Source organism: Microcaecilia unicolor, chromosome 9 (genome assembly GCF_901765095.1).
Source record: "Microcaecilia unicolor chromosome 9, aMicUni1.1, whole genome shotgun sequence".
Classification (NCBI taxonomy): Eukaryota; Metazoa; Chordata; class Amphibia; order Gymnophiona; family Siphonopidae; genus Microcaecilia; species Microcaecilia unicolor.
The window spans coordinates 166,194,972-166,220,877 of NC_044039.1; the positions used below are offsets into that span (position 1 = coordinate 166,194,972).

The 25,906-nt window shown below is 43.0% G+C and overlaps 1 protein-coding gene across 1 annotated transcript in view; it reads right to left on the reverse strand.

Moving 5' to 3' along the window:
* The window catches only part of ERO1A (endoplasmic reticulum oxidoreductase 1 alpha), an 80,850-nt gene that overhangs the window by 23,962 nt on the left and 30,982 nt on the right, over positions 1-25,906 (reverse strand). Inside the window, exons 4-9 of the mRNA XM_030214064.1 lie at positions 21,237-21,275; positions 21,008-21,093; positions 20,843-20,916; positions 4,817-4,937; positions 4,300-4,346; positions 1,311-1,322 (exon numbers count right to left, since the gene is read on the reverse strand). Of these exons, the coding sequence (XP_030069924.1) occupies positions 1,311-1,322; positions 4,300-4,346; positions 4,817-4,937; positions 20,843-20,916; positions 21,008-21,093; positions 21,237-21,275 (379 nt within the window). The remainder of the gene's footprint in view (positions 1-1,310; positions 1,323-4,299; positions 4,347-4,816; positions 4,938-20,842; positions 20,917-21,007; positions 21,094-21,236; positions 21,276-25,906) is intronic.

The following is a 25,906-nucleotide window of genomic DNA, read 5'->3' on the forward strand; positions in this document are numbered from 1 at the left end:
GAGAGAGAGAGTGGAAAATCTGTGGCTTTTGTTGAAGAAGGTTCCCAGGCCAATATCAGTGATATATACATTTTTGAGGGGACATGATCCTGGGCCATTTGGTTTTCAGGGGGCTTGGAAGTTACCGCTTTTCTGATCAGGAGTGGGAAGGTGCGGAAAGCTTCAGTATGTGTTTTGGTGCTGGAAAATGCATATAAAGTTTTATCTCGATGGTATTACACACCGGAGAGACTGAGAAAGATGTACCCTGGTGCATCAGATTTGTGTTGGAGGTGTGGTTTACAAAGGGGTTCCTTTATGCATATATGGTGGACATGTTCCGGGGTGGTACCTTTTTGGCACGAAGTTATGAAGGCCTTAGTAAAGTTAATTGGCTCATCATTGGTGTGCAGCCCTTTGGGGTGTCTTTTGGGCTTATACAATGAGAGGGAATCTTGGGAGGAGCGGAAATGGTTACGCTGGGGGCTGGCAGCAGCTAAGTGCCTCATAGCACAGTATTGGAAGAGGGTAGACCCTTCGACATTGAGTGATTGGAAATATAAATTGGGTCAGTTAATGCAAATGGAGAGATTAACAGCCTACCGCAGGGAGGGGGCATGGCGATATAAGGGAAGATGGGCTCGCTTACAACGATTGACCAGTATTTAAGTTAACACAGTTTTAGAGGAGGAGAAGGGAGAGGGAGAGAGAGTGCCCCAAAGAACCATGGGGTGATCTTAAGCTGAGTAGGAGTTAGAGTGAATGGGAGGGGGATGATGTATTTTAGGGGTACAAGGTTGAATTGGGCAGTGGTTGGGGTCTCTGTTTGATATTGTTATTTGTTACAGTGGGTACAGTGGGGAGTTGGTTTCAGATGTACTAGTACAGTAGTTTAGTACCTATGAGCTCCTGCGTGGGCAAATGTGAGTGAGATGTGCTCGTTATGGAATTATGCAAAATAAAAAATATTTTAAAGTGAGAAAAAAAAAATAAAGAAACCTGCCCACCCTGTGTGCAGGTAAAAAGTATGCATTTTATTGTACAGCGCATTTACTAGTACCGTCATTTAGTGGAGGCATTCCCAGAAGTTGGGTTAGGGCAGAGATTGCAGCAGTAATGTTCCCAGAGGTAGGATCATTTGGAACTGCAATACCACACCTATATTTCTACACTTAAAAAGCATACACACTGTTTTAGTTAGGAAAACACCATCTGTAGGTTCCTTTCCTTAGACATAAGTTCACTCAGAAAACTGGTGCAAAATCTGGGTACAAAGTAACACTGGCCCTCCATCTATGCTGTCATGAGAAGAAAAAAAAAAGTGAACTTACCTTCATTGTCCCCTAGAAATAAAAAAATGTAGTTCAATTAAAACATTTTCAGGAAGAAAAAATTAGATTTTAACTAGCAGAACACTTAGTAACTGTCAGTCATTCTGATCACTTCACATCCAGGGATTCATTTCAGCTACTTGGGGTTCAGATAGTATTGGATTTCTGTCTGTAACCATTTCCAAATGAAATACATGTAGGAAAATTCACGTTTAAACCCGAGTCTTACAAATAAGACTGTATTACTATGCTTGCTACATTCAAATATTTTATATAATACCCTGCTAACTGCTTTTACTACATTCTCTGGCAACAAATTCAAGAGTTTAATTACATGTTGAGTGAAGAAATATTTTCTACGATTCATTTTAAATTTACTACTTTGTAACTTCATTGCGTGCCCCCTAATCCTAGCATTTTGTGGAAAGAGTAAACATGCAATTCATGTCTATTCGTTCCACTCTGCTCATTATTTTATAAACCTCTATCATATCTCCCCTCAGTCGTCTTTTCTCCAAGCTGAAGAGCCCTAGCCGCTTTAGCCTTTTCTCATAGGGAAGTCATCCCATCCCCTTTATCATTTTGTCTCCCTTCTTTGTACCTTTTCTAATTCCACTATATCTTTTTTGACATGCGGTGACCACAATTGCACACAGTACTCGAGGCGCAGTTGCACTATAGAGCAATATAAAGGCATTATAACATCCTCATTTCTATTTTCCATTCCTTTCCTAATAATACCTAACATTCTATTTGCTTTCCTACCCAACGCTACACACTGAGCAGAGGGTTTCAACGTATCATCAACGATGACACCTAGATCCTTTTCCTGATTGGCGACTCCTAATGGGGAACCTTACATCACAGAGCTATAGTTCAGGCTCCTCTTTCCCTCATGTATCACTTTGCACTTGCTCACATTAAACATCATCTGCCATTTGGACGCCCAGTCTCGTAAGGTCCTCTTGTACTTTTTCACAATCCTCTTGCAATTTAACAACTGAGAATAACTGTGTTGTCACTAAATTTAATTACCTCAATAGTTATTCCCATCTCTAGATCATTTATAAATATGTTAAAAAAACAGTGGTCCTAGTACAGACCCCTGCGGGACCCCACTAGCTACCCTTCTCTATTGGGAATACTGACCATTTAGCCCTACTCTCTATTGTCTTATCTTTTAACCAGTTTTTAATCCACGATAAAACACTACCTCCTACCCCATGACTTTCCAATTTCCTCTGGAGTCAGACAAAGTAGTACAGTAGCTGTGTTCATTCACTGTCAAGGTTAGCAAATAAAAACAAGAAAAAGGAAAATAAAAGTCATCTTAATACATTTTTAAATTAGCTTACCTAGGCCAGGACAGAACAGACAGGAATTGAGAAAGGTGATGGGAAGGGATTCTTGGATTTAGCTCATACCTTTTCAATAGTAGCTCAAAGTGAGCTACATTCAGTAACATGAGGTGTTATCCTGTCCCCAGAGGGCTTACAATCTAAGGGGCCCTTTTACTAAAGGGAACTAAGCCCTAACATGTGTTTAGTGTGTGAAAAAAGGCTTACTGCAAAACTCAAAGCGCTTTTCAGTAATTTGACAGTTTGCGTGTGCTAATCATGCATTGTTTTCAAAACATATTATTGGGAGGAGTGTGTCATGGGAATGGAAGCGTTATCCAGCTAGCTGGATAAGGCTGACTTAATGCAAGAGCACTTAGTGCTTCTGAAATAGGAGGCACCAAATGCTCCTGCGTTTATTTTTTTGGCAAGTCCTGCATTATAATGGAAAAATTATCATGGGACTTGCAAAAAATATATTTGTATTTAAAAAGCCCTAAATACTGCATGCAGGCAAAGGGTAATGGGATTTCAAATACCGCATTAACACACATTAAGCCCAGCCCTGAGGAAATGGAGGGTTAAAGGATCCTTTTATCAAGCCATGCTAGAAAGTGGCCAGCGCTGCAATTAGTGCGTGGATTTGCTGCGCACTCTGGCCACTTTCTAATTTCCCTAATAGCATGTGGCCATTACCAGTGGGAGCCCTTACCGCCACCTACTTAGGAGGCGGTATGGGTTCCTACACTACTCCTGTGGTAATTGGGTAGCACACAGTAATGTGCCTGCGCTACCCAATTAGCACAGGAACACATACACTCCGCCCCCCCCCACTGCAAAAATTAAAAGATATTTTACCATGAGAGCAGCGCACGCTGCTGGACAAAACTACAGGACACCTCAGCGCAATCCACTGTAGTGCCCTTTTACTGCATGGTAGGCCCACATTAGGCCTACCATGCCTTAGTAAAAAGGGGCCTCTAAGTGACTTAGTGAAGATCACAAAGAGCTGCACTGGGATTTGATCAGGGCTTCCTTGATTCTCAGCCCATTACTCTAAACATTTGGAGGTTTTGGCCTCCATAAGCTAGTCAAAAAGTGTATTAAGTTAGTCCACAAAAAAAGATAATCACCTTTTTTTTTTAATTTTTTGTATTTACTTTCATTTTCTAACCTCAATCAGACAACTATGAGTACAGGTTACATACTATTCTCTGCAGCTCCTAACCTCAATCAGACAACTATGAGTACAGGTTACATACTATTCTCTGCAGCTCCTAACCTCTCTGCTTCTCTAACCAGATTTTTATCAGTTTAAAAAGAAATGCACAACTCACAGCTAAACACAACATGTAATGGCTCCCAGATTCTCATGGCTCAATCTCTCTTTTCCTCAAAGGGAGGGTTAGGCTCTGTAATCCCACATGACATCCAGCTGCAATGTACCAGATGAAGAAGCAGTTGAACCTAGGTCAACCACAGCTCCCACTGGATTCACTGGTCTGCATCTGCTATTCTTAGTTATGTACTTCATAGTATGCAAGCTTTTAAAGCATTAATAATCACAGATTTTCAAACACTTTTTTAAAGAATTATAACAGGTAATCAGATCGTCTGCCTGAATGGCACACATACATGCCTATATTACTCACCACGACTGGAAGCCAAAGGATTGAGAGGTCTTTTAATTGTCTGAGGCCTAGAGGCAAATAATTAAAATAGGAAATGCACACAGTTAGCAAAGTGATTGTATACTTATTCATAAGTTACAATTCATGAAAAAAAAATCAAACCATCATGTTTTCATGGTGTTGCTTGATATGTTCAATAAGTAGACTTCCTACCACCAAATTCATTTTGACAGAAATTCTGTGGCCTATATACACCCAAGTCCCCTATACTTGGGTGTAAAGCAGGTGTTCTGCTAGCAGAATAAGATCCGGTTAGTTACTGAAAGGGCTGTGCTGAAACTGACAAATTTCTAGGTAATTTTAGATGTGTTTTGGTATACATAAATACCCCAACGTCTCAGAAGATGCAGAATACATTTCTCAGTTTTATATGACCAACAGACTGCCATAATGTTTGCCATTTTTAACATTATTATTTCCTTAAACTCCTTCATACTGTGTAATGAGTACTACAAATACCATTAACCTCTTAACCTACTTGAAGCAGTTTTCCTCATAAATAATGTTCCATATCTTCCAGGCATCTGGCCCTTTGTAGCCCGTGTAACGCTCTGGATTAAGAAGCAAGTCCACATACTCAGCATCAGGAGAGTGCTCATCTGCAAGAAAAAGATCTTCATGTTAGAAAGGTTTCTTGAGTTTCAGACATTTGCTTCCTGTGATGACCAGACTTGATATGAACAACAATAATAAGTGTGAGGCCTTTAAAGGCATTTTGGCTACAACCATCACAGACCCTGGACCAGTGCTTCTGAACCCCATTCTGAAGGCACACCTAACCACAGACAAACTTGAGTACAATGGGCCTCCAATATATGCAAATTTATCTCATGCATATTCATTGTGGCAAACCTGAAAACCCGACTAGCTTCATATGCCTTTCGGACAGGATTCAGAAGCTTATGCCCTTGGTCTTCATTCCTAGACCTTGAGGGTCACCAACAAATCAGATTTTCAGGATACCCCTAATGAATATGCATGAGATAGATTTGCATACAGTAGTTAAGCTGATTCAAAATATGCCTGGATGAAGAATTTGTTGTATGACTTGAATTTGAAACAAACTTGTAAATAAGCCAAACACAGATCTGCTAAAAGAGCTCAAGGAATAAAGTTATTCAAACGCGCAGATAAGGGAAGGGTATAAGGAAATTTCTATGTGTTTGAATATCCCTTGGGGCACTGACAGATTCATCACTGGAAAGGCACCACCAAGACACTGCCTCAATGAGGCCATCCCTCCTAAGTCATTAGTAGTGGGTTAAAGATACTGCTAACAAGAGTCAGAGAGCCCCAAAATTATATTCAAGTACTAAAAAGGTCTCTGGCTGAGACTCGGAGAAATGTTGACAGTTTAATGTCAAGATTACTCCACAAACATGGTGTGTATGGAACTGTAGGAGACATAAGAGAGGCAGTAGATCTGTGATGCAAGCACAACAGATCAACAAATGTAGAAAATAACAGCAAGGACTTTTAATTCAACCAAATAATCACTTATTATTGACACGGCCATGTCGCCAGAAGACTGCGTCAGAGGCAAAACTAGAGAGGTAAAACCAAAAGCACACTTTTGGTTGAATTAAAAGTCCTTGTTATTACTTTCTACATTTGTTGGTCTGCTGGTTTTCTACTGAATAGAAAGAAGTGTGCCAAGAAGGGGGTCACTGCTGAAAGTACACACGATAAGCTACATTGTAGGAGACAATTCCACATATGTAAGAGAAGTTTTGTAGAACATAAAAATAGCCATACTGGGTCAGACCAAAAGGCTCATCTAGCCCAGTATTCCATTTCCAACAGTGACCAATCCAGGTCACAAGTGACTGGCAGAAACCCAGATAGTAGCAGCATTCAATGCTACCAATCCCAGGGCAACCAGTGGCTTCCCCATGTCTCTCTCAATAGCAGACTATAGAAGTTTCCTCCAGGAACTTCTCCAAACGTTTTTTAAACCCAGATATTCTAACCGACCAACACATCCTCTGGCAACGAGTCCTGGATCTTAACTACTTGTTGAGTGAAAAAAATATTTCCTCCTATTTGTTTTAACAGTATTTCCATGAAACTTCGAGTATCTCCTGATCTTTTCCCTTTTTGAAAAATGGTAAAAGATTAATTTTTACCTCTTCTACACCACTCAGGATTTTGTAGAACTCAATTATATCCCCATCCCCCCTCAGCTGTCTGTTTTCCAAGCTAAAGAGCCCTAACTTCTTTAGCCATTCCTCATATGAAAGGAATGCCATCCCCTTTATCATTTTGGTCACTCTTCTTTGAGCTTTTTGTAACTCCGCTATATCTTTTTTGAGATATGGTGACCAAAATTGAACACAATACTTAAGGTGAGGTCGCATCATTGAGCGAGAGAGGATTTGTTTGTTGCATTTGTATCCCACATTTTCCCACCTATTTGCAGGCTCAATGTGGCTTACATAGTACCAGTGCTTTTTTTGTGCCGGTACGACGTACCGGCACCTTTTTTTCTCAGGCTGACAGAACTCTCTCGCTGAAGTCTGAGTCTCCTGCTGAGCGGCTCCGCTGTGGCGGCGGATGAAGTTTGTCACGTCACCAACCCCTTACCTTATCAGCTTCGGCAGGCAGGCCCAGCAACAGCACGCACCCGACTGCAACGAAGAGGCGCGAGCGTGTTGTGAAGCCAGGTCCTGCTCCTGCCTGCCTCGTGCACTGCCTTGAATCGCGCGGGACAGAGAAGAACTGACGCCGTCAATAAGTGCTCACCAGCACTACTGCTCCCTCCGTAAGCTCCAAAGTTGGAAAAATGCCTGCAACAGGCAGGGCACAGCTGAGCACCGGCAGTGGGGCACCCGTTTGTGCTGCTGCGCCCCTGTCCCCCCCGGTGACAAATCAGAGAGGCTGGTTCAGGGCAGCAAGCAAGCTCCTCCAGCACAGCCCACAGCCTGAGAAAGAAAACGTGTCGGTGGTGGGTGATCTGTTTGAACTGCTGTCGTTGCCGGCGGTCTGAAAGACAAGCTTGAAGGTAGGACGCTGGAGCTTGAGAAAGAGGGGAGATGTCGGACCGTGGGCGGGGTAGGGGAGGAGAGTGGAAGAGAGGGAGAGAAATGTTGCTTTCTATGAAGCTTTGGTCTTTGTTGATTTGTGAATTGGGTTTTGGAATATAGGACCTTGCCACGTCCTGAACAAGGGGTTACACTGAAGGAAGGAAAGAAGTTTTGAGGTAAAATATTTCCTTTGGGTTACCACAAACTTAATTGCTTAAATGTGGAGAGCTTTAAGGATAATGGGTATTAATTTTGGTGGGGAATTCCTACTGAAGGAAGTTGGCCTCTGAGAAACCAGCAATCACTTTTCAGGTCTCTTCAGCTCTTGAGTTGTGCCCTAAGCACACATGCTTGTGGCTTGGTCTTCTAATTGCTAAGGTGTGACTCACTTAGCTAGTACAAAAGAGCGCAATACCTTAACCTGCTGCCAGTCAGGAAGCCTAAGGATGGGCACTGCCCATTTGTTTAAATATTTATTGGATTTTAAAGGTTACAAATAGCAGGACGGGATAAGACAAATGCAAGATGATGTCTGTTAAATTGCTTAGTGAAAAGGAGATGTAAGGAAGCAGGGTTGTGGTAACCAGAGGCTAGGTAGAATGGGGGGGGGGGGGGGGTGTTAGAAGGTGCTTCACACATGACTGTTTTCTTGTTAAGGTTTTCATAGTGGTTCCCCCTCCTCCAGCCATTTTAACACAGGTACCCCATACCCACAGCCGGTACTTCTGCGCCTATCTGGGGTCTCTGATGCCTGCCATGTGTGCTTTGCTAATCTTGGACTATTTACAGCCCAAAAGTACTGTGGGAATGGATGCTGTTTCCCTTCTTTGTCGGTTGGGGGGATAGTAACTGGATTGGAGAGTGCGGTATATCAAGCATTTAATAAATGTAAACATGTAGGAGGCTCATCACACTGTCTGTTTTACCTAGATTGTAAGCTCTTTGAGCAGGGACTGTCTCTATGTGTCTCATGTTCAGTGCTGCGTGCGCCTGGTAGCGCTATACAAATGTTACTAGTAGTAGTAGTAGTAGTAGTAGAGAAGCTAGACCGCGGGTTGGTTCTTGGTGTGTGTGAAGGCAGTCAAATGCATGTGTTTTGGTATCTGCTAAGGTCTGCGTCTACATCTAGTAGATTAGAGAAAGCTTATGCTAAAGAATAAAGACACTGCCATTTGCATCTATTTACACCAACATGATCTCTAATTTGCTCTGGAAATGATTGATGTCACAAATACAGGATTAGGGCTTCAAGAAAATGAAGTATATAAAATGTAATGCTAAGGGCACTTATGAGCCAGAAAAGGCAAACAGAGAGCACAATGTGGATGGCTAGATATAGTTCTGAAATTAACAAATGCTTTAGATTTTGCTTTATTACTTTTTGTTCAGAACTGATCCAGGTATAGGTAGCAGTAGTGCAGAAATAAGTGATAGCACTGCTTGAGAAATCTTAGTAAAGCTGGGGAAGAAATAATGAAACTTCAATTTGTAGAGGAAATGGTTTTCATCAGCTTTGTTTAGGTCTATGCTGTTTTCACCATTTATACATTTATTTTGCACATATGAATGCATGATGCTTCACTAAAATGGATTGATTTACACAGGAAAAAAAAAGGAAGGTCTTTATTTGTTCCTGAAAGTTATGTTAGTGGACCTTTTTGTGTACTTTTTTCGTCCATTTTATAGCACTTTACAGTGTTTTTAAATACGATCTATAGCAGAATTATGGACTTCTACATTTTTAGGTTCTTAATACTGCTGGAATAAGGCAGGTCAGATTGTTAGTATTATACCCAGGCACTAAGATTAGCATTACTTATTGTGACTCCATCAAGATCTTCTGATATGTAGTTCTGTGTGGAACATCCTGTTTGTTATGTTTTATCAGTAAGAGATGTATTGGTATTCTAGGGACTGGTGTAATATTCTCAAAGATGCTTTTTATATGCTCTATGGCTGGTAAAGGGGTGTGACTACCGTGGGGTGTGGTTACTGTAGGGGCGGAGCTATATATGGGGCAGAGCATTCATAGTAGCCCCACCCCCCAGGTTGCCCTGCATGAGTACCAGCACCTTTTTTCTTACAAAAAAAGCACTGCATAGTACTGTGATGGTGATCGCCAATTCAGGTAAGAGAAATACAGAGTGGTCTAGTGTTGATGTTCATAGATGACAGAGTATTTTAAGTGATCAAGGAGAGAGAGTTAAATTTTGTCCAGTTCTGGTAAGAGTTTTGATTGTGTTGCAGAGTTCAGGAGTTTAGGTGGGTTCATTCTGGTATGCCTTTGTGAACAGGTTGGTTTTTAACGATTTCTGGAAGTTTATTAGGTCCTGCATTGTTTTCATGACGTTTGGAAGTGCATTCCATAGTTGCGTTTATATATAATAGAAGCTGGATGCATATGTTTTATATTTTAGTCCTTTGCAGCTTGAGAAGTGGAGATTTAGGTATGTGCGTGCTGATCTTTTTATGCTCCTGGTTGGGAGGTCTATAAGGTCTGCCATGTAGGCTGGGGCCTCGCCATGAATAATTTTATGAACCAGGGTGCAGATTTTGAATGCGATTCGCTCTTTGATTGGGAGCCAATGTAGTTTTTTTCGTAAGGGCTTAGCACTTTCGTATTTCATTTTTCCAAATACGAGTCTAGCTGCGGTGTTCTTGCGGTCAGGAAGCCGTTGATCCAACTGAGTACACTTCCACCGATCCCGAAGTATTCTAGTATGTTTAGTAGTATTTTATGGTTAACCATGTCAAATGCACTTGACATGACAAATTGTAGAAGTACACTCTTGCCAGTTGCAATTTGTTTGAATTTGGTTAAGAGTGATTAGTACAGTTTCGGTGCTGTGGTTGGAGTGGAATCCTGATTGTGATTCGTGTAATATTGAAAATTTATTCAGATAGTCAGTAAGTTGCTTGGTTACCATGCTTTCCAGTAGTTTAACTGCCAGAGGGATAGATGCTACCGGGCGGTAGTTGGTAATATCATTTGCTTTTTTCTTCGAGTCTTTAGGTATTGGGGGTGAGTAGTATATTGCCTTTGTCCTTAGGAAAGAGTCCATGTTGTAGAAAGTACTTTTGGTGTGAAGTGAGGTCTGCTATGAAACGTTGCGGGGCGGATTTTATTAGGTTGTTGGGACATATGTCCAGTTTACAGTGGGATTTGGCAAATCTGTTAATCGCTTGGGTGACAGTTTCAACATTGAGGAATGCAAAGTTTGTCCAGATTCGGTCTGCTGGGTACTCATCCAGGGTTGGGTCCAGACAGTCAGTGAATTTTTCGATATTACTGATGTTCTGTGGTAGCGTATTGCGTAGGTTTACAATTTTCTCGTTAAAGTAATTAACAAGTTTGTGCGGGTCCTATAGACCCATTTCATTGCTAAACGTGGATGCCAAAATCATAGCTAAGGTGCTGGCCAATAGACTGGGCAGACTGCTACCAACATTAATAGATTTGGACCAAGCCGGTTTTATACCGGGGAGGCAAGTAGGTGATAATATCAGAAGAACTTTGCACCTGTTGTGGGAGGCCCAGAACACAAGAACTGGGGTAGCTATACTGTCGATAGACGCCGAAAAGGCTTTTGACAGGGTGAATTGGGGGTTCCTGCGGGCAGTGCTCCAGAGTGGGGTTGGGAGGGAATTTTAGTCTCTGGGTGGAGGCCCTGTATAAGAACCCAAAAGCGTGCCTGAATATCAATGGGGGCTATTCGCCTTTTTTCTCGATTAGTAGAGGCACCAGACAGGGGTGTCCATTGTCCTCCCTGCTTTTTGCCCTTTATGTAGAACCGTTGGCCGTGGCGATCAGAGATCACCCGGGGGTAAGGGGGATGAGGATTGGTGACCGGGAACACCGCATAGCATTGTTTGCCGATGACATGCTACTCTACGTGAAAGACCCGGGAGACACACTACCGACAATCTTGGGGATATTTGAGGAGTATGAGAAATATGCAGGGCTTAAAATAAATAGGCATAAAAGTGAGATTTTGGGAGTTTCCTTAAGGGAGGAGGAGGCAGAGGTAAGAGACCGGTTTGAGTTTAAATGGGCAAGACACAGAATTAGGTACCTAGGGATTCAGCTGCCAGGGGATCTAGAGAGATTACTCTCACTTAACTATGGACGCTTGCAAGAGCAGATACAAAATGACCTGATGAGATGGAAAAATAAATGGTTATCACGGTGCGAGAGGATGGCTGTGATTAAAATGAACGTGCTGCCACGCTTATTGTTCCTCTTCCAGACACTGCCAATCGCGGTGCCGAAACCATTTCTTAAGAGATTGCAGAGCTCCACATTGAAATTTATATGGGGTAACAAGAGACCGCGGCTGGCACAGAGGGTATTGTGGGGGGGAAGGAGAGGGGAGGGAGAGCGGTATCCAACTTGGAGTGGTATTACTAGGGTTCTCAATTGAAGATGCTTTTGGATTGGGAACAGGGTAGGGAGAAACCTGCCATTCAGGTGGAACAAGCTTACTGGCCACAGAGGAAGTTGAAGACATTGTTGTGGACCTCGGAGAGTTTGGGGAGAGGGCAAAGAGGGAAGGGTAATCCATTCCTAAGACATCTATTGGAAGTGTGGGGATCGTTGAGGAGACGAAGGGGGCACCTAGCAGAGGTGTCCTCAATGGCTCACCTTAGGTGGGGGCCTAAATTCATAGCGGGCAAGGAGAATGCCACGTTTGCTAGATGGGAGCGGAGGGGCGTGGAGAGATTTAGAGATGGGATGCATGGTAGGGGAATGTGGACCTTTGAGGAGCTGAGTAATAGGTATGGGATTCCGGAGGGAGACAGATTTGCGCATACACAATTAATACATTTCATGGGGAAACAGGGATGGAGGGGAGGAATACCACGGGAGGGAGAATGGTTGGAAAACTTGTGGAGCGTGTTGAGAAAGGTCCCAAAGTCCATTTCTGTGGTGTACCGCTACCTCCAGGGAGAGGAAGAGCGGGCATACCCATTTCAGGGAGCATGGGAGAGGGATCTGTTTACAGAGCGGGAATGGGATCACATATGTGGGGAAGTCCAGAAGGCTTCAGTGTGTGTATTGATACAAGAGAATGCCTATAAAGTACTCACGTGGTGGTACTACACACCAGAAAGGTTGAAAAAAAAATGTATCCAGGGACTTCGGATGAGTGTTGGAGATGCATGACACAGATAGGTACATTTCTTCATGTGTGGTGGACCTGCCCGGGGGTGGTGCCATTCTGGCAAGCAGTGATGAAAGTGCTGGTGCGGATTCTGGGGGTATCCCTGGTGTGTAATCCGCAGGCCTGCTTACTGAGGATGCACAATGAACGAGAGGTGTGGGAGGAGAGTAAAATGATGCGCTGGGGACTGGCAGCGGCAAAGTGTCTCATAGCGCGATGTTGGAAGTCAGTGGACCCCCCAGACATAGGGGAATGGAAAGTCCAAGTACGGCAATTGTGGTACATGGAGAGATTAACAGTCTATAGAAGGGAGGGTGAACTCAAACGCAAGAAGGGATGGGCTAGGATACAACACATGATAGAACATCTCTAAAGGGGCTGGATAGACATTATAGGGAGGGGGGGAAAATCATACATATTTGCATAAGTAGTGGAGGGAACACAAGGGGAGCATTAGTGGAGGGGGAAAGGTGTAAGGGACTGGGGGGGGTAAATACAGAGTTGAACAAGTGGGGATATGTAATAGCTAAAAGAGAGATTGTCTGATGTATCAACGTTCAGATACCAAGATATACAGAGGGGAGTATGTTCCGGGTGGTTGTTTGTAAATGTAACTGAATGGAAAAGAAGCAAGTTAAAGGAGTTGATTAGTGAATATATTGAGACACATTTGCGAGATAGTTATAACAATTGATGTTTATTTAAGGTCACATGGTTAAGCCTGTTAATATATGTCAAAATATAAAACTGAAAAGAAATTAGACACAACAGCTGATTAGTGTGTATATTGAGGCACAATGGTGAGATAGTTATAACAATTGATGTTTACGCTATGTTACATGGTTATGAATGTAAATATATGACAAAATGCAATAAAAATTTAAAAAAAATAATAATAATAATTAACAAGTTTGTCTGGAGATGGGGTGTCTGTGTTGGTTGTGGTAACCAGTGTGGTATCTAGTAAGTTGTTTACGAGCTTGTAAAGTTTGTGGGTGTCTTTGTAGTCTGGTCCTATTTTGGTCTGCCTTATTGCATACTTGTATTTTCTTTGCATTTTTTTCCATGTGTTGTGTGTGTATTCATCCTTTATTTTTGTCCATGCTTGTTCAAGCCTCCTAACTTGTGTTTTTACTTTTTTCAGTTCGTTATACCATGGTATCGAGTTGTGTCTTTGTGAGGTTCTTGTTTGTAGTGGTGCTATTTCGTCTAATATGTTTTTGCATCTGTTGTCCCAATCTAGTAGGTAGTGTATAGAGTCCATTTGTGCTGTCCATTCGTTTTTGTAGATCTGTTGCCAGAAAATTACCTGGTCTACTTGGCCTCTCGTGGTATAGGTTGTGCGTTCTTGTTTTTGGTTAAAGCCTTTTTTTCGCCACTGTAGGATTTGGTTTAATTTGTGGTGGTCAGACCATGGTATATCTGACCATTTTGTATTTGATAGTATTAGGTTCTGGTCTGAAGATAGTTTGTGTGTGATGAGGTCAAGTGTGTGCCCTCTGACATGGGTTGCTTGCATATTTGGCCAAATAAGGCCCCGTAACTGGAGGAATTCCTTGCATTCTCGTGCATTATTGGAGTTTGGGTCTTCGAGGTGTAAGTTTATGTCCCCTAATATAATTAGGTTGGAGTTAGACACACAGGTGTTTGATATGAAATCCATGAATTGTGACTGGCATTCGTGCCCCTTACCTGGTGGTCTGTAAAACAAGACACAGTTAAGGTGGTCGAGCAAGGATGTATGGTGGATTCTGACTTGAGGCGATTTCAAGTTGAGGTGTAATGGACTCAGCTATGATTGCTACGGCAAAGTGGGATCTATGGATTAGTGCTATGCCTCGGCCTTGTTTTTCCTTTCTAGTCCAATGAGTGATTTTATAACCTGGGGGGGCATAGCTCTAGAATTATGGGGTCCTTTTGATCGTGGATCCAGGTTTCACTAATGAATAGTAGGTCCAAGTTCTCTGATATGATCCAGTCTGTTATTGTTGTTGGTTTGTTAACTACTGATCTGGAGTTTATATATCCCACTTGAATTATTTGGTAAGGGTCATTTAAGGTCGAATTTATTTTAATTTTTGTTAGTTGCCTATTCTCCTGTCGTGTGGGTTTGTTGTGTCCTTTCTTTCCTTTGTGCATGTATTGGAGATCTTCCATTGTTTTGGTGGCTGTTAGTTTGGTGAGGTGTGTTGTATTTGGACAGTCTATTGAGTATATTGCGAGTATGACGTTGGTGGTTAGTGTATGGTGGATCAGGGATAGGGAGTAGATTATAAGGAACAGTTTGGCGGTGTTCATTGTGGTGCTGGTTCGTTTTGGCCTGATGGTTGATTGCGTTTGATGATTGTGATGTGGGTTTAGTTTCTGGGATGGTATTTAAGGATCTGAGGTGGCTCTGTCATTACAATAATGATGTGACGATTGCTGGGTTAAAAATAATTGGTTTACTCACAGTTGGATGTGTTGGTATTTTCTCTGGTTCTGATGTGTAAAGTTGTTTCAATATTTGGGTTAGACGTCTGATGGATAGCTGGGTTTTCTGTATGGCAGAGGCAGTCCAGAAGAAATTTGTAATTTCGTTTCGGTGGTGGGGAAGCACACTGGATGGGCAGTGAGCTGCCTTTGCTCCCGTAGCTGGACCACACATGACTCGTCTGTTGCGGTGCTGCAGTGCTCCAGGCTCCTACGTGTGGTCTAGACCCCAATCCCTGAGATCTCAGTAGAGGTCGGTCCACTCACTTCAACTCCGCCACGAGGTTGAGGGAGAGTCGCTGCCAGCACAGGCGTCTGACTTGCTGTGAGAAGGAGGTGCTCTTTTGTCCGATCAGCGGCTCCTATCCATCTCACTTGACTGCCCTCTCCATTTCCACCGCTGCAAGCACGATCCCCTCGGCTTTGGCTTGCCTCGTGGCTCCAGTGTCCAGCAGGGGTCGTGGTCGCCTGTATTGCCGTGAACATAACCCTCACAATGCCATGCTCCTAGCCGGGTGATCTCGACTGGAAAAATCAGTGCCTCCTCCGCTATCCGCTGTGCCGGGCTGTCTGCTGCACCATCCGCAATTGGCCTTGGTCTTGGCCTCAACTCCATAGTCTTCTTGGTGCCATGGGTTGTGGGCAGTGGGCTGGTCGGCTGGCGACGCAGGCGGACACAGCCGGCGTTCGGTCAACCGCGTTGGAGGTGGGCATTGTGGCCGGGTTGGGCAGCAGTGCGGCTCCAGATCGAGGTGGTCGAGGCTGGCCTACAATGCAGCCCCAGCCGAGGAGTTGCAGCCGGCTCTCTGCGGCATCCCGATCCGGGCTAGGTGGTCGGGACTCAGTTCGGGCTCCACGATGTCTCCCGTTTCTATCACCAACTGGATTGTGGTGGTGCGTAGCCAAAATTCAGGGCTGGTCCCATCTGGTCCGCCAAGGGTCCCGGAGCTGGTTGCTCCTGAGCCCGTCTATTCGGCAGCCATCTTTACCATCTTTATAGTATTCAGTCTCATTTACCATCCCTTGCCTAATAATTCCTAGCGTCCTGTTTGCTTTTTTGGCTGCCGCTGAACACTGGGCAGAAGATTTAAGAGTATTTTCTACGACACCTAGATCTTTTTCTTGGGTGCCGACTCCTAAGGTGAACCCTAGCATCAGGTACTTATGATTTGGATTATTCTTCCCAATGTGTATTAGTTTGTATTTGTCCACATTAAAATTCATCTGCCATTTGGATGCCTAGTTTTCCAATTTCATAAGGCCTTTCTGCAATTTTTCATAGTCCACATGCGTTTTAACAAAATGAGGCCGTTATAATTCCTTTGTATTGCTCCATGGTGCAACCGCACCTCGAATATTGTGTTCAATTGTGGTCACCACATCTCAAAAAGATATAGTGGAATTAGAAAAGGTGCAGAGAAGAGCAACAAAAATGATAAAGGGGATGGAATGACTTCCCTATGAGGAAAGGCTAAAGCGGCTAGGGCTCTTCAGCTTGGAGTAAAGACGGCTGAGGGGAGATACGATAGAGGTTAATACAATGAGTGGAGTGGAACGGGTACACGTGAAGCAGTCTGTTTACTCTTTCCAAAAATACTAGGACTAGGGGGCATGCAATTAAGCTACAAAGTAGTAAATTTAAAACAAATCAGAAAAATGTTGAGATCACCAACCTTAGAGATGGTTGACCTCTTTTTTCGCGGATCATGGAAACCAAGGACGCCCATCGCAAAAACGACCAAATCCAAGCCATTTGGTCATGGAAGGAGCCAACATTCGTAGTGCACTGGTCCCCATCACATGCCAGGACACCAACCGGGCACCCTAGGGGGCACTGCAGTGGACTTCAAAAATTGCTCCCAGGTGCATAGCTCCCTTACCTTGTGTGCTGAGCCTCCCAACCCCCCCCCCCCCCCAAAACCCACTCACCACAACTGTACACCACTACCATAGACCTTGGGGATAAAGGGGGGCATATAGATGTGGGTACAGTGGGTTTGTAGTGGGTTTTGGAGGGCTCACATTTACCACCACAAATGTAACAGGTAGGTGGGGGATGGGCCTGGGTCCGCCTACCTGAAGTACACTGCACCCACTACAACTGCTCCAGGTACCTGTATACTGCTGCAATGGACCTGAGTATGGCATTTGAGGCTGGCATAGGGCTGGCAAAAAAAGTTTTTAAAGTTGCTTTTTTGAGGGTGGGAGGGGGTTAGTGACCATTGGGGGAGTCAGGGGAGGTGATCCCCGATTCCCTCCGGTGGTCATCTGGTCAGTTCGGGCACCTTTTTGAGGCATCGCCTCCTATCCCATGCCCTTTTAATTTTCTCAGGAGTCTCTCATGAGGAACTTTCTGAAAATCTAGATACACTATAATCAACTGGCTCACCTTTCTCAACATGTTTAGTTATGCCTTCAAAGACGTGCAGCAAACTGGTGAGGCAAGCCTTCCCTTAGCTGAACCCATGCCGACTGTCCCATTAAACCATGTTTGTCCATGTATTCTGTAATTTTATTCTTTATAATAGTTTCCACTACTTTCCCTGGAACTGAAATAAGGCTTACTGGTCTGTAATTTCCCCAATCACCCCGGAACCCTTTTTAAAAATTGGCGTTACATTGGCCACCCTCCAATCTTCAGGTGCTACAGACAACTGTAGTTTAAATCTTGTTATTGAAAACAAAGCAAAATACAAGGCAGTGAACCCTACTAAACAGTTAAACATGTTAAAGCTTAACATGACCTGCTGTGTTCTCTCATAACTGATTTTATTCCCTCCCTTGCACCATACCCCTCCCCGTCACAGCTTAAACCTTATTAAACAATCTGTATTAGTAGAATAAGAAACAAGAGTGCAACATCATTAACTACATAGTTAAGCACAAAGCACAAATGACCATACTGCAGTGCATTAGTACAAGTCAGGCCGATAACTCATGAACCATGCACTCTTTAGCATTCCCATACATTTTAGTTTAAAAGCTGCTCTATCTTCTTTTTAGAAGTTAGTGCCAGCAGCCTGGTTCCATCCCGGTTAAGGTGGAGTTCATCCTTTCACAATAGGTTCCCCCTTTCCCAGAATGTTGCCCAATTCTTAACAAATCTAAATCCCTCACAACGTCTCCACCACGCATTGAGACTTGGGAGCTCTGTTTGCCTCTTGGGTCCCGTGTGTGGAACGGGGATCATTTCCGAAAAAGCTACCCTGGAGGATCTGGATTTCAGCTTTCTACTTAAAGACTCTAAATTTGGCTTCCAGAACTTTTGGTCTCAAAGCTAAGTGATATATTTGACACATAACACAACACATTGCCCTAAGCATGGTGGTGGCAGTATGTCATGGGGATACTTTCCAGCAGCAGGGACAGGGAGGCCTATGAAGATCAGAGGAAAGATGGATGCTGCAATGTACCGACAGTAGGTAGACTTAACCTAAATGACTCATGACTGTTACTTCTGTAAAAAGGGGCTACACAAAGTATTAACAAGGTGTGTGAAGACTTAATGTTTTTTTTATTCTTACTTACTCTTTGAATAATTGTATACTTGTGCTTTCACACGGAAAGGATAGTATATGTGGTGTAGGTCAGTGAAATGAACTCCTACTTTAATGTATTTTTAATTGCCTTTAGAGAGCAGAAAGTGATAATTGTATAAAGGTGTGAAGACCATCTTTTACTTAGGATTAGCAATACTGCCAGCAGTTAAAGGGTTATTCTCAAGGCTGGTAAAACGGGAATGACTAATTGTGGTACAACAGTCAAGATCTACAAAGTGGAGCAACAGAAACCAAGTAGCTCAGGATGTGTCATCTTATTGCTTCAGTGTGCACATTTTTCTGCTGCACTGCACAGGAAACCAGAAGTAAAATAAGCTAAATAGTGGAATAAACTACTAAGTTATTTCTTTTCTTCAAAAAAAAAATGCACAGAAAATAAAGATTTTTAAAGCTTTTACATTTAGAATGTGGACTGGTGAGAGAAAGAGGCCTGGTAATGGGAGAAGAGATAACCAGAGTCTGAACGGAAGAGCAGGAACGTGGAGAGTAAGAGAAGGAAGAAAAATAAATATAGGAGAGAAAGATACCTGGGGAAGAAAATGCAGGGATTTAGACTGAGTGAGCAAGTGAGAACTGTGAGAATGGGGTGGGGTACAGAAAACAAGATCAGATGGGGGGGGGGGGGGGGGGGGAAGCATGGACAGAGGGACCAAGTTGAGTGAGAATATGACAAAAAAAAAAAAAGAGCCAAATGTGTGTTCCTCTGATGCAGGCAGAATGCTAAAATAAAGCCATGTTTGGTTTTTAAGGTTGATTGAATTGATACTATTTTTTTCAGGGTTCATTTATAATACATAACTTAAATTTTTTTATTCACAAAGACAGAAAAGGGTGCAGGAAAGAGAAGAAGAGTAGATATGGAGTGCTTGGGGAGCATGGAAGGCAGGGAAGGAGAGCAAGAGGGAAGAGAGGGCATAGCAGGGAAAGTAGAGTGCAAGGAAAAGGATAGTTCACAGATAAGTGGCAGGTAGAAGGGAGATTGGCAATAGTGCAAGAGGGCAAGAGGAACAAAGAGCGAGGGCCGAAGAAAACACAAGCTTACATGCCCACAGCCAATATGTACATACCCCCAGAAAAGCGTACAAGAAGTGAGCAGAGCAACTGGAAAGAGATGGGAAAAGACGAAAGAGTGCAAAGGTGGGTGGTAGAGAAGGGTGGTGAGTGCATGAAGGATAGTGGGACACAGTGAGTACAGAACACATGAAAGAAGTCTACATCCCCCTCTCCCCCCCACACTAAACAGAACCCTACCTACCCATCTCCCCAAACCTCCCCCACGTACATATTCACACAATCCCAACATACCCATCCATTGATCTCCTCCACATATCCATACATGCCCCTAGCAACCATACACACTACATATAGATAATCACTCCATGTCCTCATATCCAGTTCACACATCCTCAGATAAACTCACCCCATGAAGATAAATATACAGCACAACACTCGCAAAGACCTCAGATATACCATCATTCACACCCCATACTCACTATCCCTTCCAACCCACTTATCCCCTGCTACTTTGCAGACATACACTAACTGAACCCCCAAGACAGACTCGCTTGAATCTGTGAACAGAGGAAAGGGACAACACTTTTTTTTTTTAAATGATGAAGTTTTATGGGGAAGTGTCCTAGTCCTACTAACCCCCCCCCCCAATTGTTGGGGGAGGGTTTCTGTAGATGCAAACTATATGATAACATATGCGATGTGTCACATATGCAAGTGTTATCCATCAAGTGTGTCTCAAAGGATAAAAGGTTGAGAACCACTGGAATATACATGAGAGAGCTCAAGCACTATGTGCTGCTGCATGTAATGCAGTACTGTGCGGCGAGGTAAGTGTCTGCCCTGTGCGGTAAATGCAGGGCAGAGGCTGACCATGCTTCCTACATTTACCGCAAAGGCTTTGCAGTTACCACACATTGATTTTTGCGTTGAAACATGTATTAACTGCAAAACCTACCACACTTAGCACACGTCAGTAACTTTAGCTGTTAATTTGTATGCATGCACCGACAGCGACTGGATTACTTTACAAGTTGTTTAACCTCATCTTCCCATTAAACAAGAATTCAAAATTGGCAATTTGTCAAAGTATGTTTTCCACAACTCCTACAATATTTTTTAAAATGCATATATTTGGGGTGGGGGTGGGGGGAACCCTCACACACTTCAAACTTTTCTGAGTATACCATAGTTTCTGGTGTTTTTAGTGCGCTTAAAATTCCAGACTTAAATGTACAGGTTCTGTTCATGCTCAGTCAATAATGCAGCCTCATACCATCAGCTTCACAAAAGTTGTCTCCAGAATCGTCATGGTTAGCCCACTGAAGGAAAGCTTGTTGAGTTTCCACACTGTGAAATAAATAAAATAAAAACAAGACTTTCATTACTAGTTTATTTCAGAACCAAGCAAGCAGAAATCTATTGGGGAAAAAAAAAATACCTCAAAGATTCATCAACTGCTCCAAGCCTCTCCGCCTTTTCACAGTCCACCAATTCACCAACATGTCTGTTTGCTTCTTCTGAATACTAGAATGCAAAGTCAAAACCACTTCCTGTCTTCAGTAACTCTGACACTATCACTTGACTTCATAAACAGGAGGTCTATACATAAGTTCAATAAAAGTAACTATTTTATACAGGCAACATAGGAGAATATGCAGATCACATACCTTAAAGCCAGAAGATTTAATGCCATCTGGAATCTCACTCTGAAAAAGAAGAGGTGTTACCCTGATGTTACTATTTGTGAACTATGCTGACAAAAAATGGCAGAGAGCCACAAAACTGGACAATACCTGAATTGTGATAAACGAGAAAGAAGACAAAGTTAATAGTTGCAGTTAACTTGGGTATGAAAGAGATGATTAATAAAGCCACACTGTACCAAGGAGCATTGATACATTTGGCTAAAGCAATGCTACAACTGCTTAAACGTCCAACTGCTCAAGTTTAAATTCAAACTACCACAACAGGTAACATACAGATCAGTTAATAGGTTGTAATTTTAAAACAATAACCAGATTACTGCTTCTGTTAGCTATCAAAACACAATGCCAAGTTGAAATCACTGGGATTATTTTTCAAAAACCTTTTTGCTGTTACTAAGGAGCCTAGGCAGTGGTGTGCTGGAGCAGGCTCTCAAGAGCCGTTTGTTAAGTTTTTAAGAATTTTGGGAGCCGGTTCTCCATGGCTACTTTAACAAATGGATCCCAAAATATGGGCTTGGGCCCCTCCTGAATTCTCTTTTACTTTGCTGGCAAGAGAGAGACCCCCTGTTAACAATTTACCAGCACACCCCTGAGCCTAGGCAATAAACCTCATGCAAAAAGGTGTTCAGTCTGGACTCGCAAAAAAAAAAAAAAAATTGACAAGCACATTACAAAGTCACTCAACCAGCGACGCAAAGAGATTCAGCCTAGGCACAGTAAAAATGCCTATGATACTGTGGGTCACAGTACTTTTGTGAACAGAAACCCAAAATGCTTTTTAAAATGTTGTCAGCGTGTTACTAAGGTTAAGCTAAATAGCATTGTCATATTAAACTGAACATTCAGTTCTCTTCTTTTGGCTCCTCCTGCCAGCTCCCAAATTATATACAACTAAGGACCTGATACTCAGAACCCCTGCACGGTTCTGAACAGCGAGGTAAAAATGCCGCCAGAACTGCGTGGGGAATAACTCCCTCATGATCAACACGAATGACATGCAAATTAAACGTAGTCATAGCGTTGATCAGTTGATCATGAGGGAGTTCTTGGAGTGTTAAGGGGAGGATTGTGCCTGGGCATCCACTCAAGAGAGAAAGGTCTGGGCTTTTCTCCTGAGGGAGAAAAGTCTGGACCTGTCAAAAGCCCTGGTGGACCCCCAGGCCCCTCCCCCTCCCCAAATAAGGGCCTGGAGGTCTTGTGGACCCCAACCCCCCCAAACAAAAATCAGTTAAACCCTTGGGGGGGGGGGGGCAGGTCTAGGATCCACCAGAGCTTTTTTTTTTTTTTTTTTTTGACAGGTCTCCCTATTCCTTCCCAATGCCCTGCCAAACCCTAATGCAAGCATACGGCTTGCCATGGGAAGAGCGCCCTTTTTTGGCGCGTGCCCGCTGAGCACTGGAAAGGAATGTGGGAGACCCTGTTTTGCATGCATTTTCACGCTCATTGCGCTCAGAGCTGGCAAGCTCGCTGCTTTATGCGTTCACTGGCTCTAAGCATTCCATGGGAGCAAATGTGGGTGCTAGTCAGGTGCTAATAGCCTCTAGCGCCTGCATTAGCTTCCCCGTATTGGGGCTTAAGCCTGGTATGAGAGAGTTGCTCGTTGGTGTAACAGGAAAAGTGGTAGAATTAGTGCACTCCAGGTGAGGAAATCTAAGAAAAGCAGACAACCAATATGACAGCATGTTTAGAACCCTCCATCTTATGCATCGTTAAGAATTTTCAAAGAGCAGTGTCAGAGAATGTGGAAAGCAAGAGAGGGGAGCATGCAAGGCAGACACATAGTAGGATCCGACTGCCCTGTCTTAGAAGAGCACTGGCACCTTATTATTCCCACTATAGGTGCAGTGCATGTTAAGCACCCCCAATATAGACCGACCACCTTCAATGTGTCCATGGAGGAGCAATTTGTGTTGCATTCAGCATCCCCAATCATTTTGAAAAGTTTGCGCCTATGATTCCCACCTCTACAATCATCCCGTGCTGTAGGAACTGCAATGGCTATACCACAGTGTCTGATATTGCCTCAGAGTGCACAGAAATTAGCTCTACTTTCAAACCAAAACAATTATTCAACTAAAAAAATAACTACTGAGACTCTCATTGAAACTAGTTGAATTTAATTTCGTTTAATATTTCCCATGCCACCTGATGCACAATAATAAAAGAATAGAATAAAACAAAAACCCCACCAAAACACACAACTAAAGTTTAGGATCAATCCTCTAAATGGCTACATAGTCTGACACAATAACAAAGTTAATGACAAAAAAAGTTCTGGAAACTTATTGCTTGGAAGTAAATCTGCATTACACAAGAAAAGGAGTCCCTCCCCCTCACTTCCTTCTCTTTTTCTCCCCTTCACTTTCATGTCTCATCTGTCTTACTAGTACTCTGTGAAAAATTTCGTTTTGATGAAAGAGGTAGAGGAAGGACTAGGGAAGCCCAATGATTAGTCACTTGCCATAGCAGGTAAGTCTGGAAGAAAGCTCCCTGCTTTTGTAAATAGCCAGGGGGTATGGCTATGTCCCCATTAAAAATAATAATAATAAAAATAAGTGATTCATGGTATAATGCTCAAATGCCTACAGTGCTCATGAGTCAACTCAACCAAATCAAGGATAGCAATGTTCCTGAGAGTTCTGCCAATATATATCCCAAGGTTTCCTGGTCCAGGGCTTTCAGTTTTTCAGAACCTCTTGCAGGAGACTGAGCTCTCTCAGGGCCTGATCAAAACTCCTGCGCTGTTCAGAACAGCACCAGAGAAATACCACCCGATCAGCATGTCTGAGCAGCTCCCTCATGCTAATGACATGCAAATTCAAGCGCTCATAACATTGAGCATGAGGGACAACTATGGGAGGATTGTGCCTAACTAAGGTTAACTGCACAGACCTCTGTACTTTTAATTTTTGATATCGGTAAGGGTTAGCAGTTATTTATTCCTCTCATATATGAAATCTTCCCAAATTTAACAAGCTGGTCTGAGGGCCCGCAAAATCTTAAACCACAATCCATTTATTACAGCAAGATAGACTAGGTTTTCCCTGTATTTTAAAATTTCTTAAATAAGTTTAATTTTTCAAAACAAGGCCTGCTTGGATTAGAAACTCACAGATAAGATGTATATAAAAGAAAAAAAAAACATTCTTTATGCTTTTAGTCCGTCAGAGGCCATCTTGCAGATTTTCAGGACCAGCCATACACAGATGAGAACAAAATATAGGAGGCCTCAGGTGTGTGGAGTATCAGTCACGATCTCTCAATAACACACATGCTAGTCCTATCTCTGTGCTCCCTAAATGCCAAAAGCAGGAATACTGAGCTGCATCTGGAGATGTCAATAGTTGAGTTTGGTCTACAGGGGATGCTGAGAAATGAGGTATAGTACACATGCAGCCCGTGCCACAGTTCCAGCTCAGAGCAGCAAGATGGTGAGGTTGTAGCTGGAGCGGTACACTCGCTCTTCATTATATTTTATTTTTGTTACATTTGTACCCCGCGCTTTCCCACTCATGGCAGGCTCAATGCGGCTTACATGGGGCAATGGAGGGTTAAGTGACTTGCCCAGAGTCACAAGGAGCTGCCTGTGCCTGAAGTGGGAATCGAACTCAGTTCCTCAGGACCAAAGTCCACCACCTTAACCACTAGGCCACTCCTCCACTCAGGAAATATGGTGACTTTTTTTTTTTTAAAGAGGTATAAGAATTACTCAAAAATGTATATCTACAGGAGATATTTGTTTCACTCCATTCAATTTAGTTTAGGGAAAGTACAAAGGTAGAATTTATTTGGCTATGACAATCCCTGAACAGATTTGTATAGTGCAACTTGGTTATCTGGCAAGAGACAGAGGTTTACACTAGGAGAGTTCCAGCATGGATCATGTACTGGAAACTATACCAAAAATATAATACGGTATCAGAAAAATTCTGGGAACCACTAAGATCAGGCTACAGATCAAGGCTTTTGTCTGGATTCCTGTAACTGGAGTCCCATGTCTATGCCTTTCCTTAAATCATCACCAAGGTCTGATATACCCAATTCTGCATCTCTGAGAGCTCCGCACAAAGACATACATACATGAAGATAAACATTAATGTTGTCACACTTAATGAAGGGAGCCTCAACAACTCACATAAAAAAAAAAAGTCCTAAAGCTAGAAATCTGACAGATTCTTGTATCAGAACTGACTCTACTAAATCACCAATACCTACAGAAGGGGTGGGGAGACTGGTGTACCGCTCTGCACAACTCCAGAAAGAGTAGCAGCAATCCTCACACAAAATAAGGAAGAAGAGCAAAAGATCCTTTTCATACTATAGGACTCCAAAAAGAGACCAGGCAGGATATCCATTAAGAGGCACAACAGAAAACACTGAAATCTTATTACTGAACATATATTCCCTTAACCTCAAAAAGGTACATTCTACAAAGATCACCTACTAGACTTTAAAACTGCTGCAATATTTTTCCCCAACTGTAGTGGGAGACTTGAACTGCAAATCTAAACACTCTAAATAAAACTAGCCGTTGAGCCCGTAAAACCGGGCTAGTAAAGGAAGGGGGGGTTTGAAAGGCCACCCCCCCCCCCCGGATAGGTCGCTGCTGCCCCTCCCCCCTCTGGAGTCCC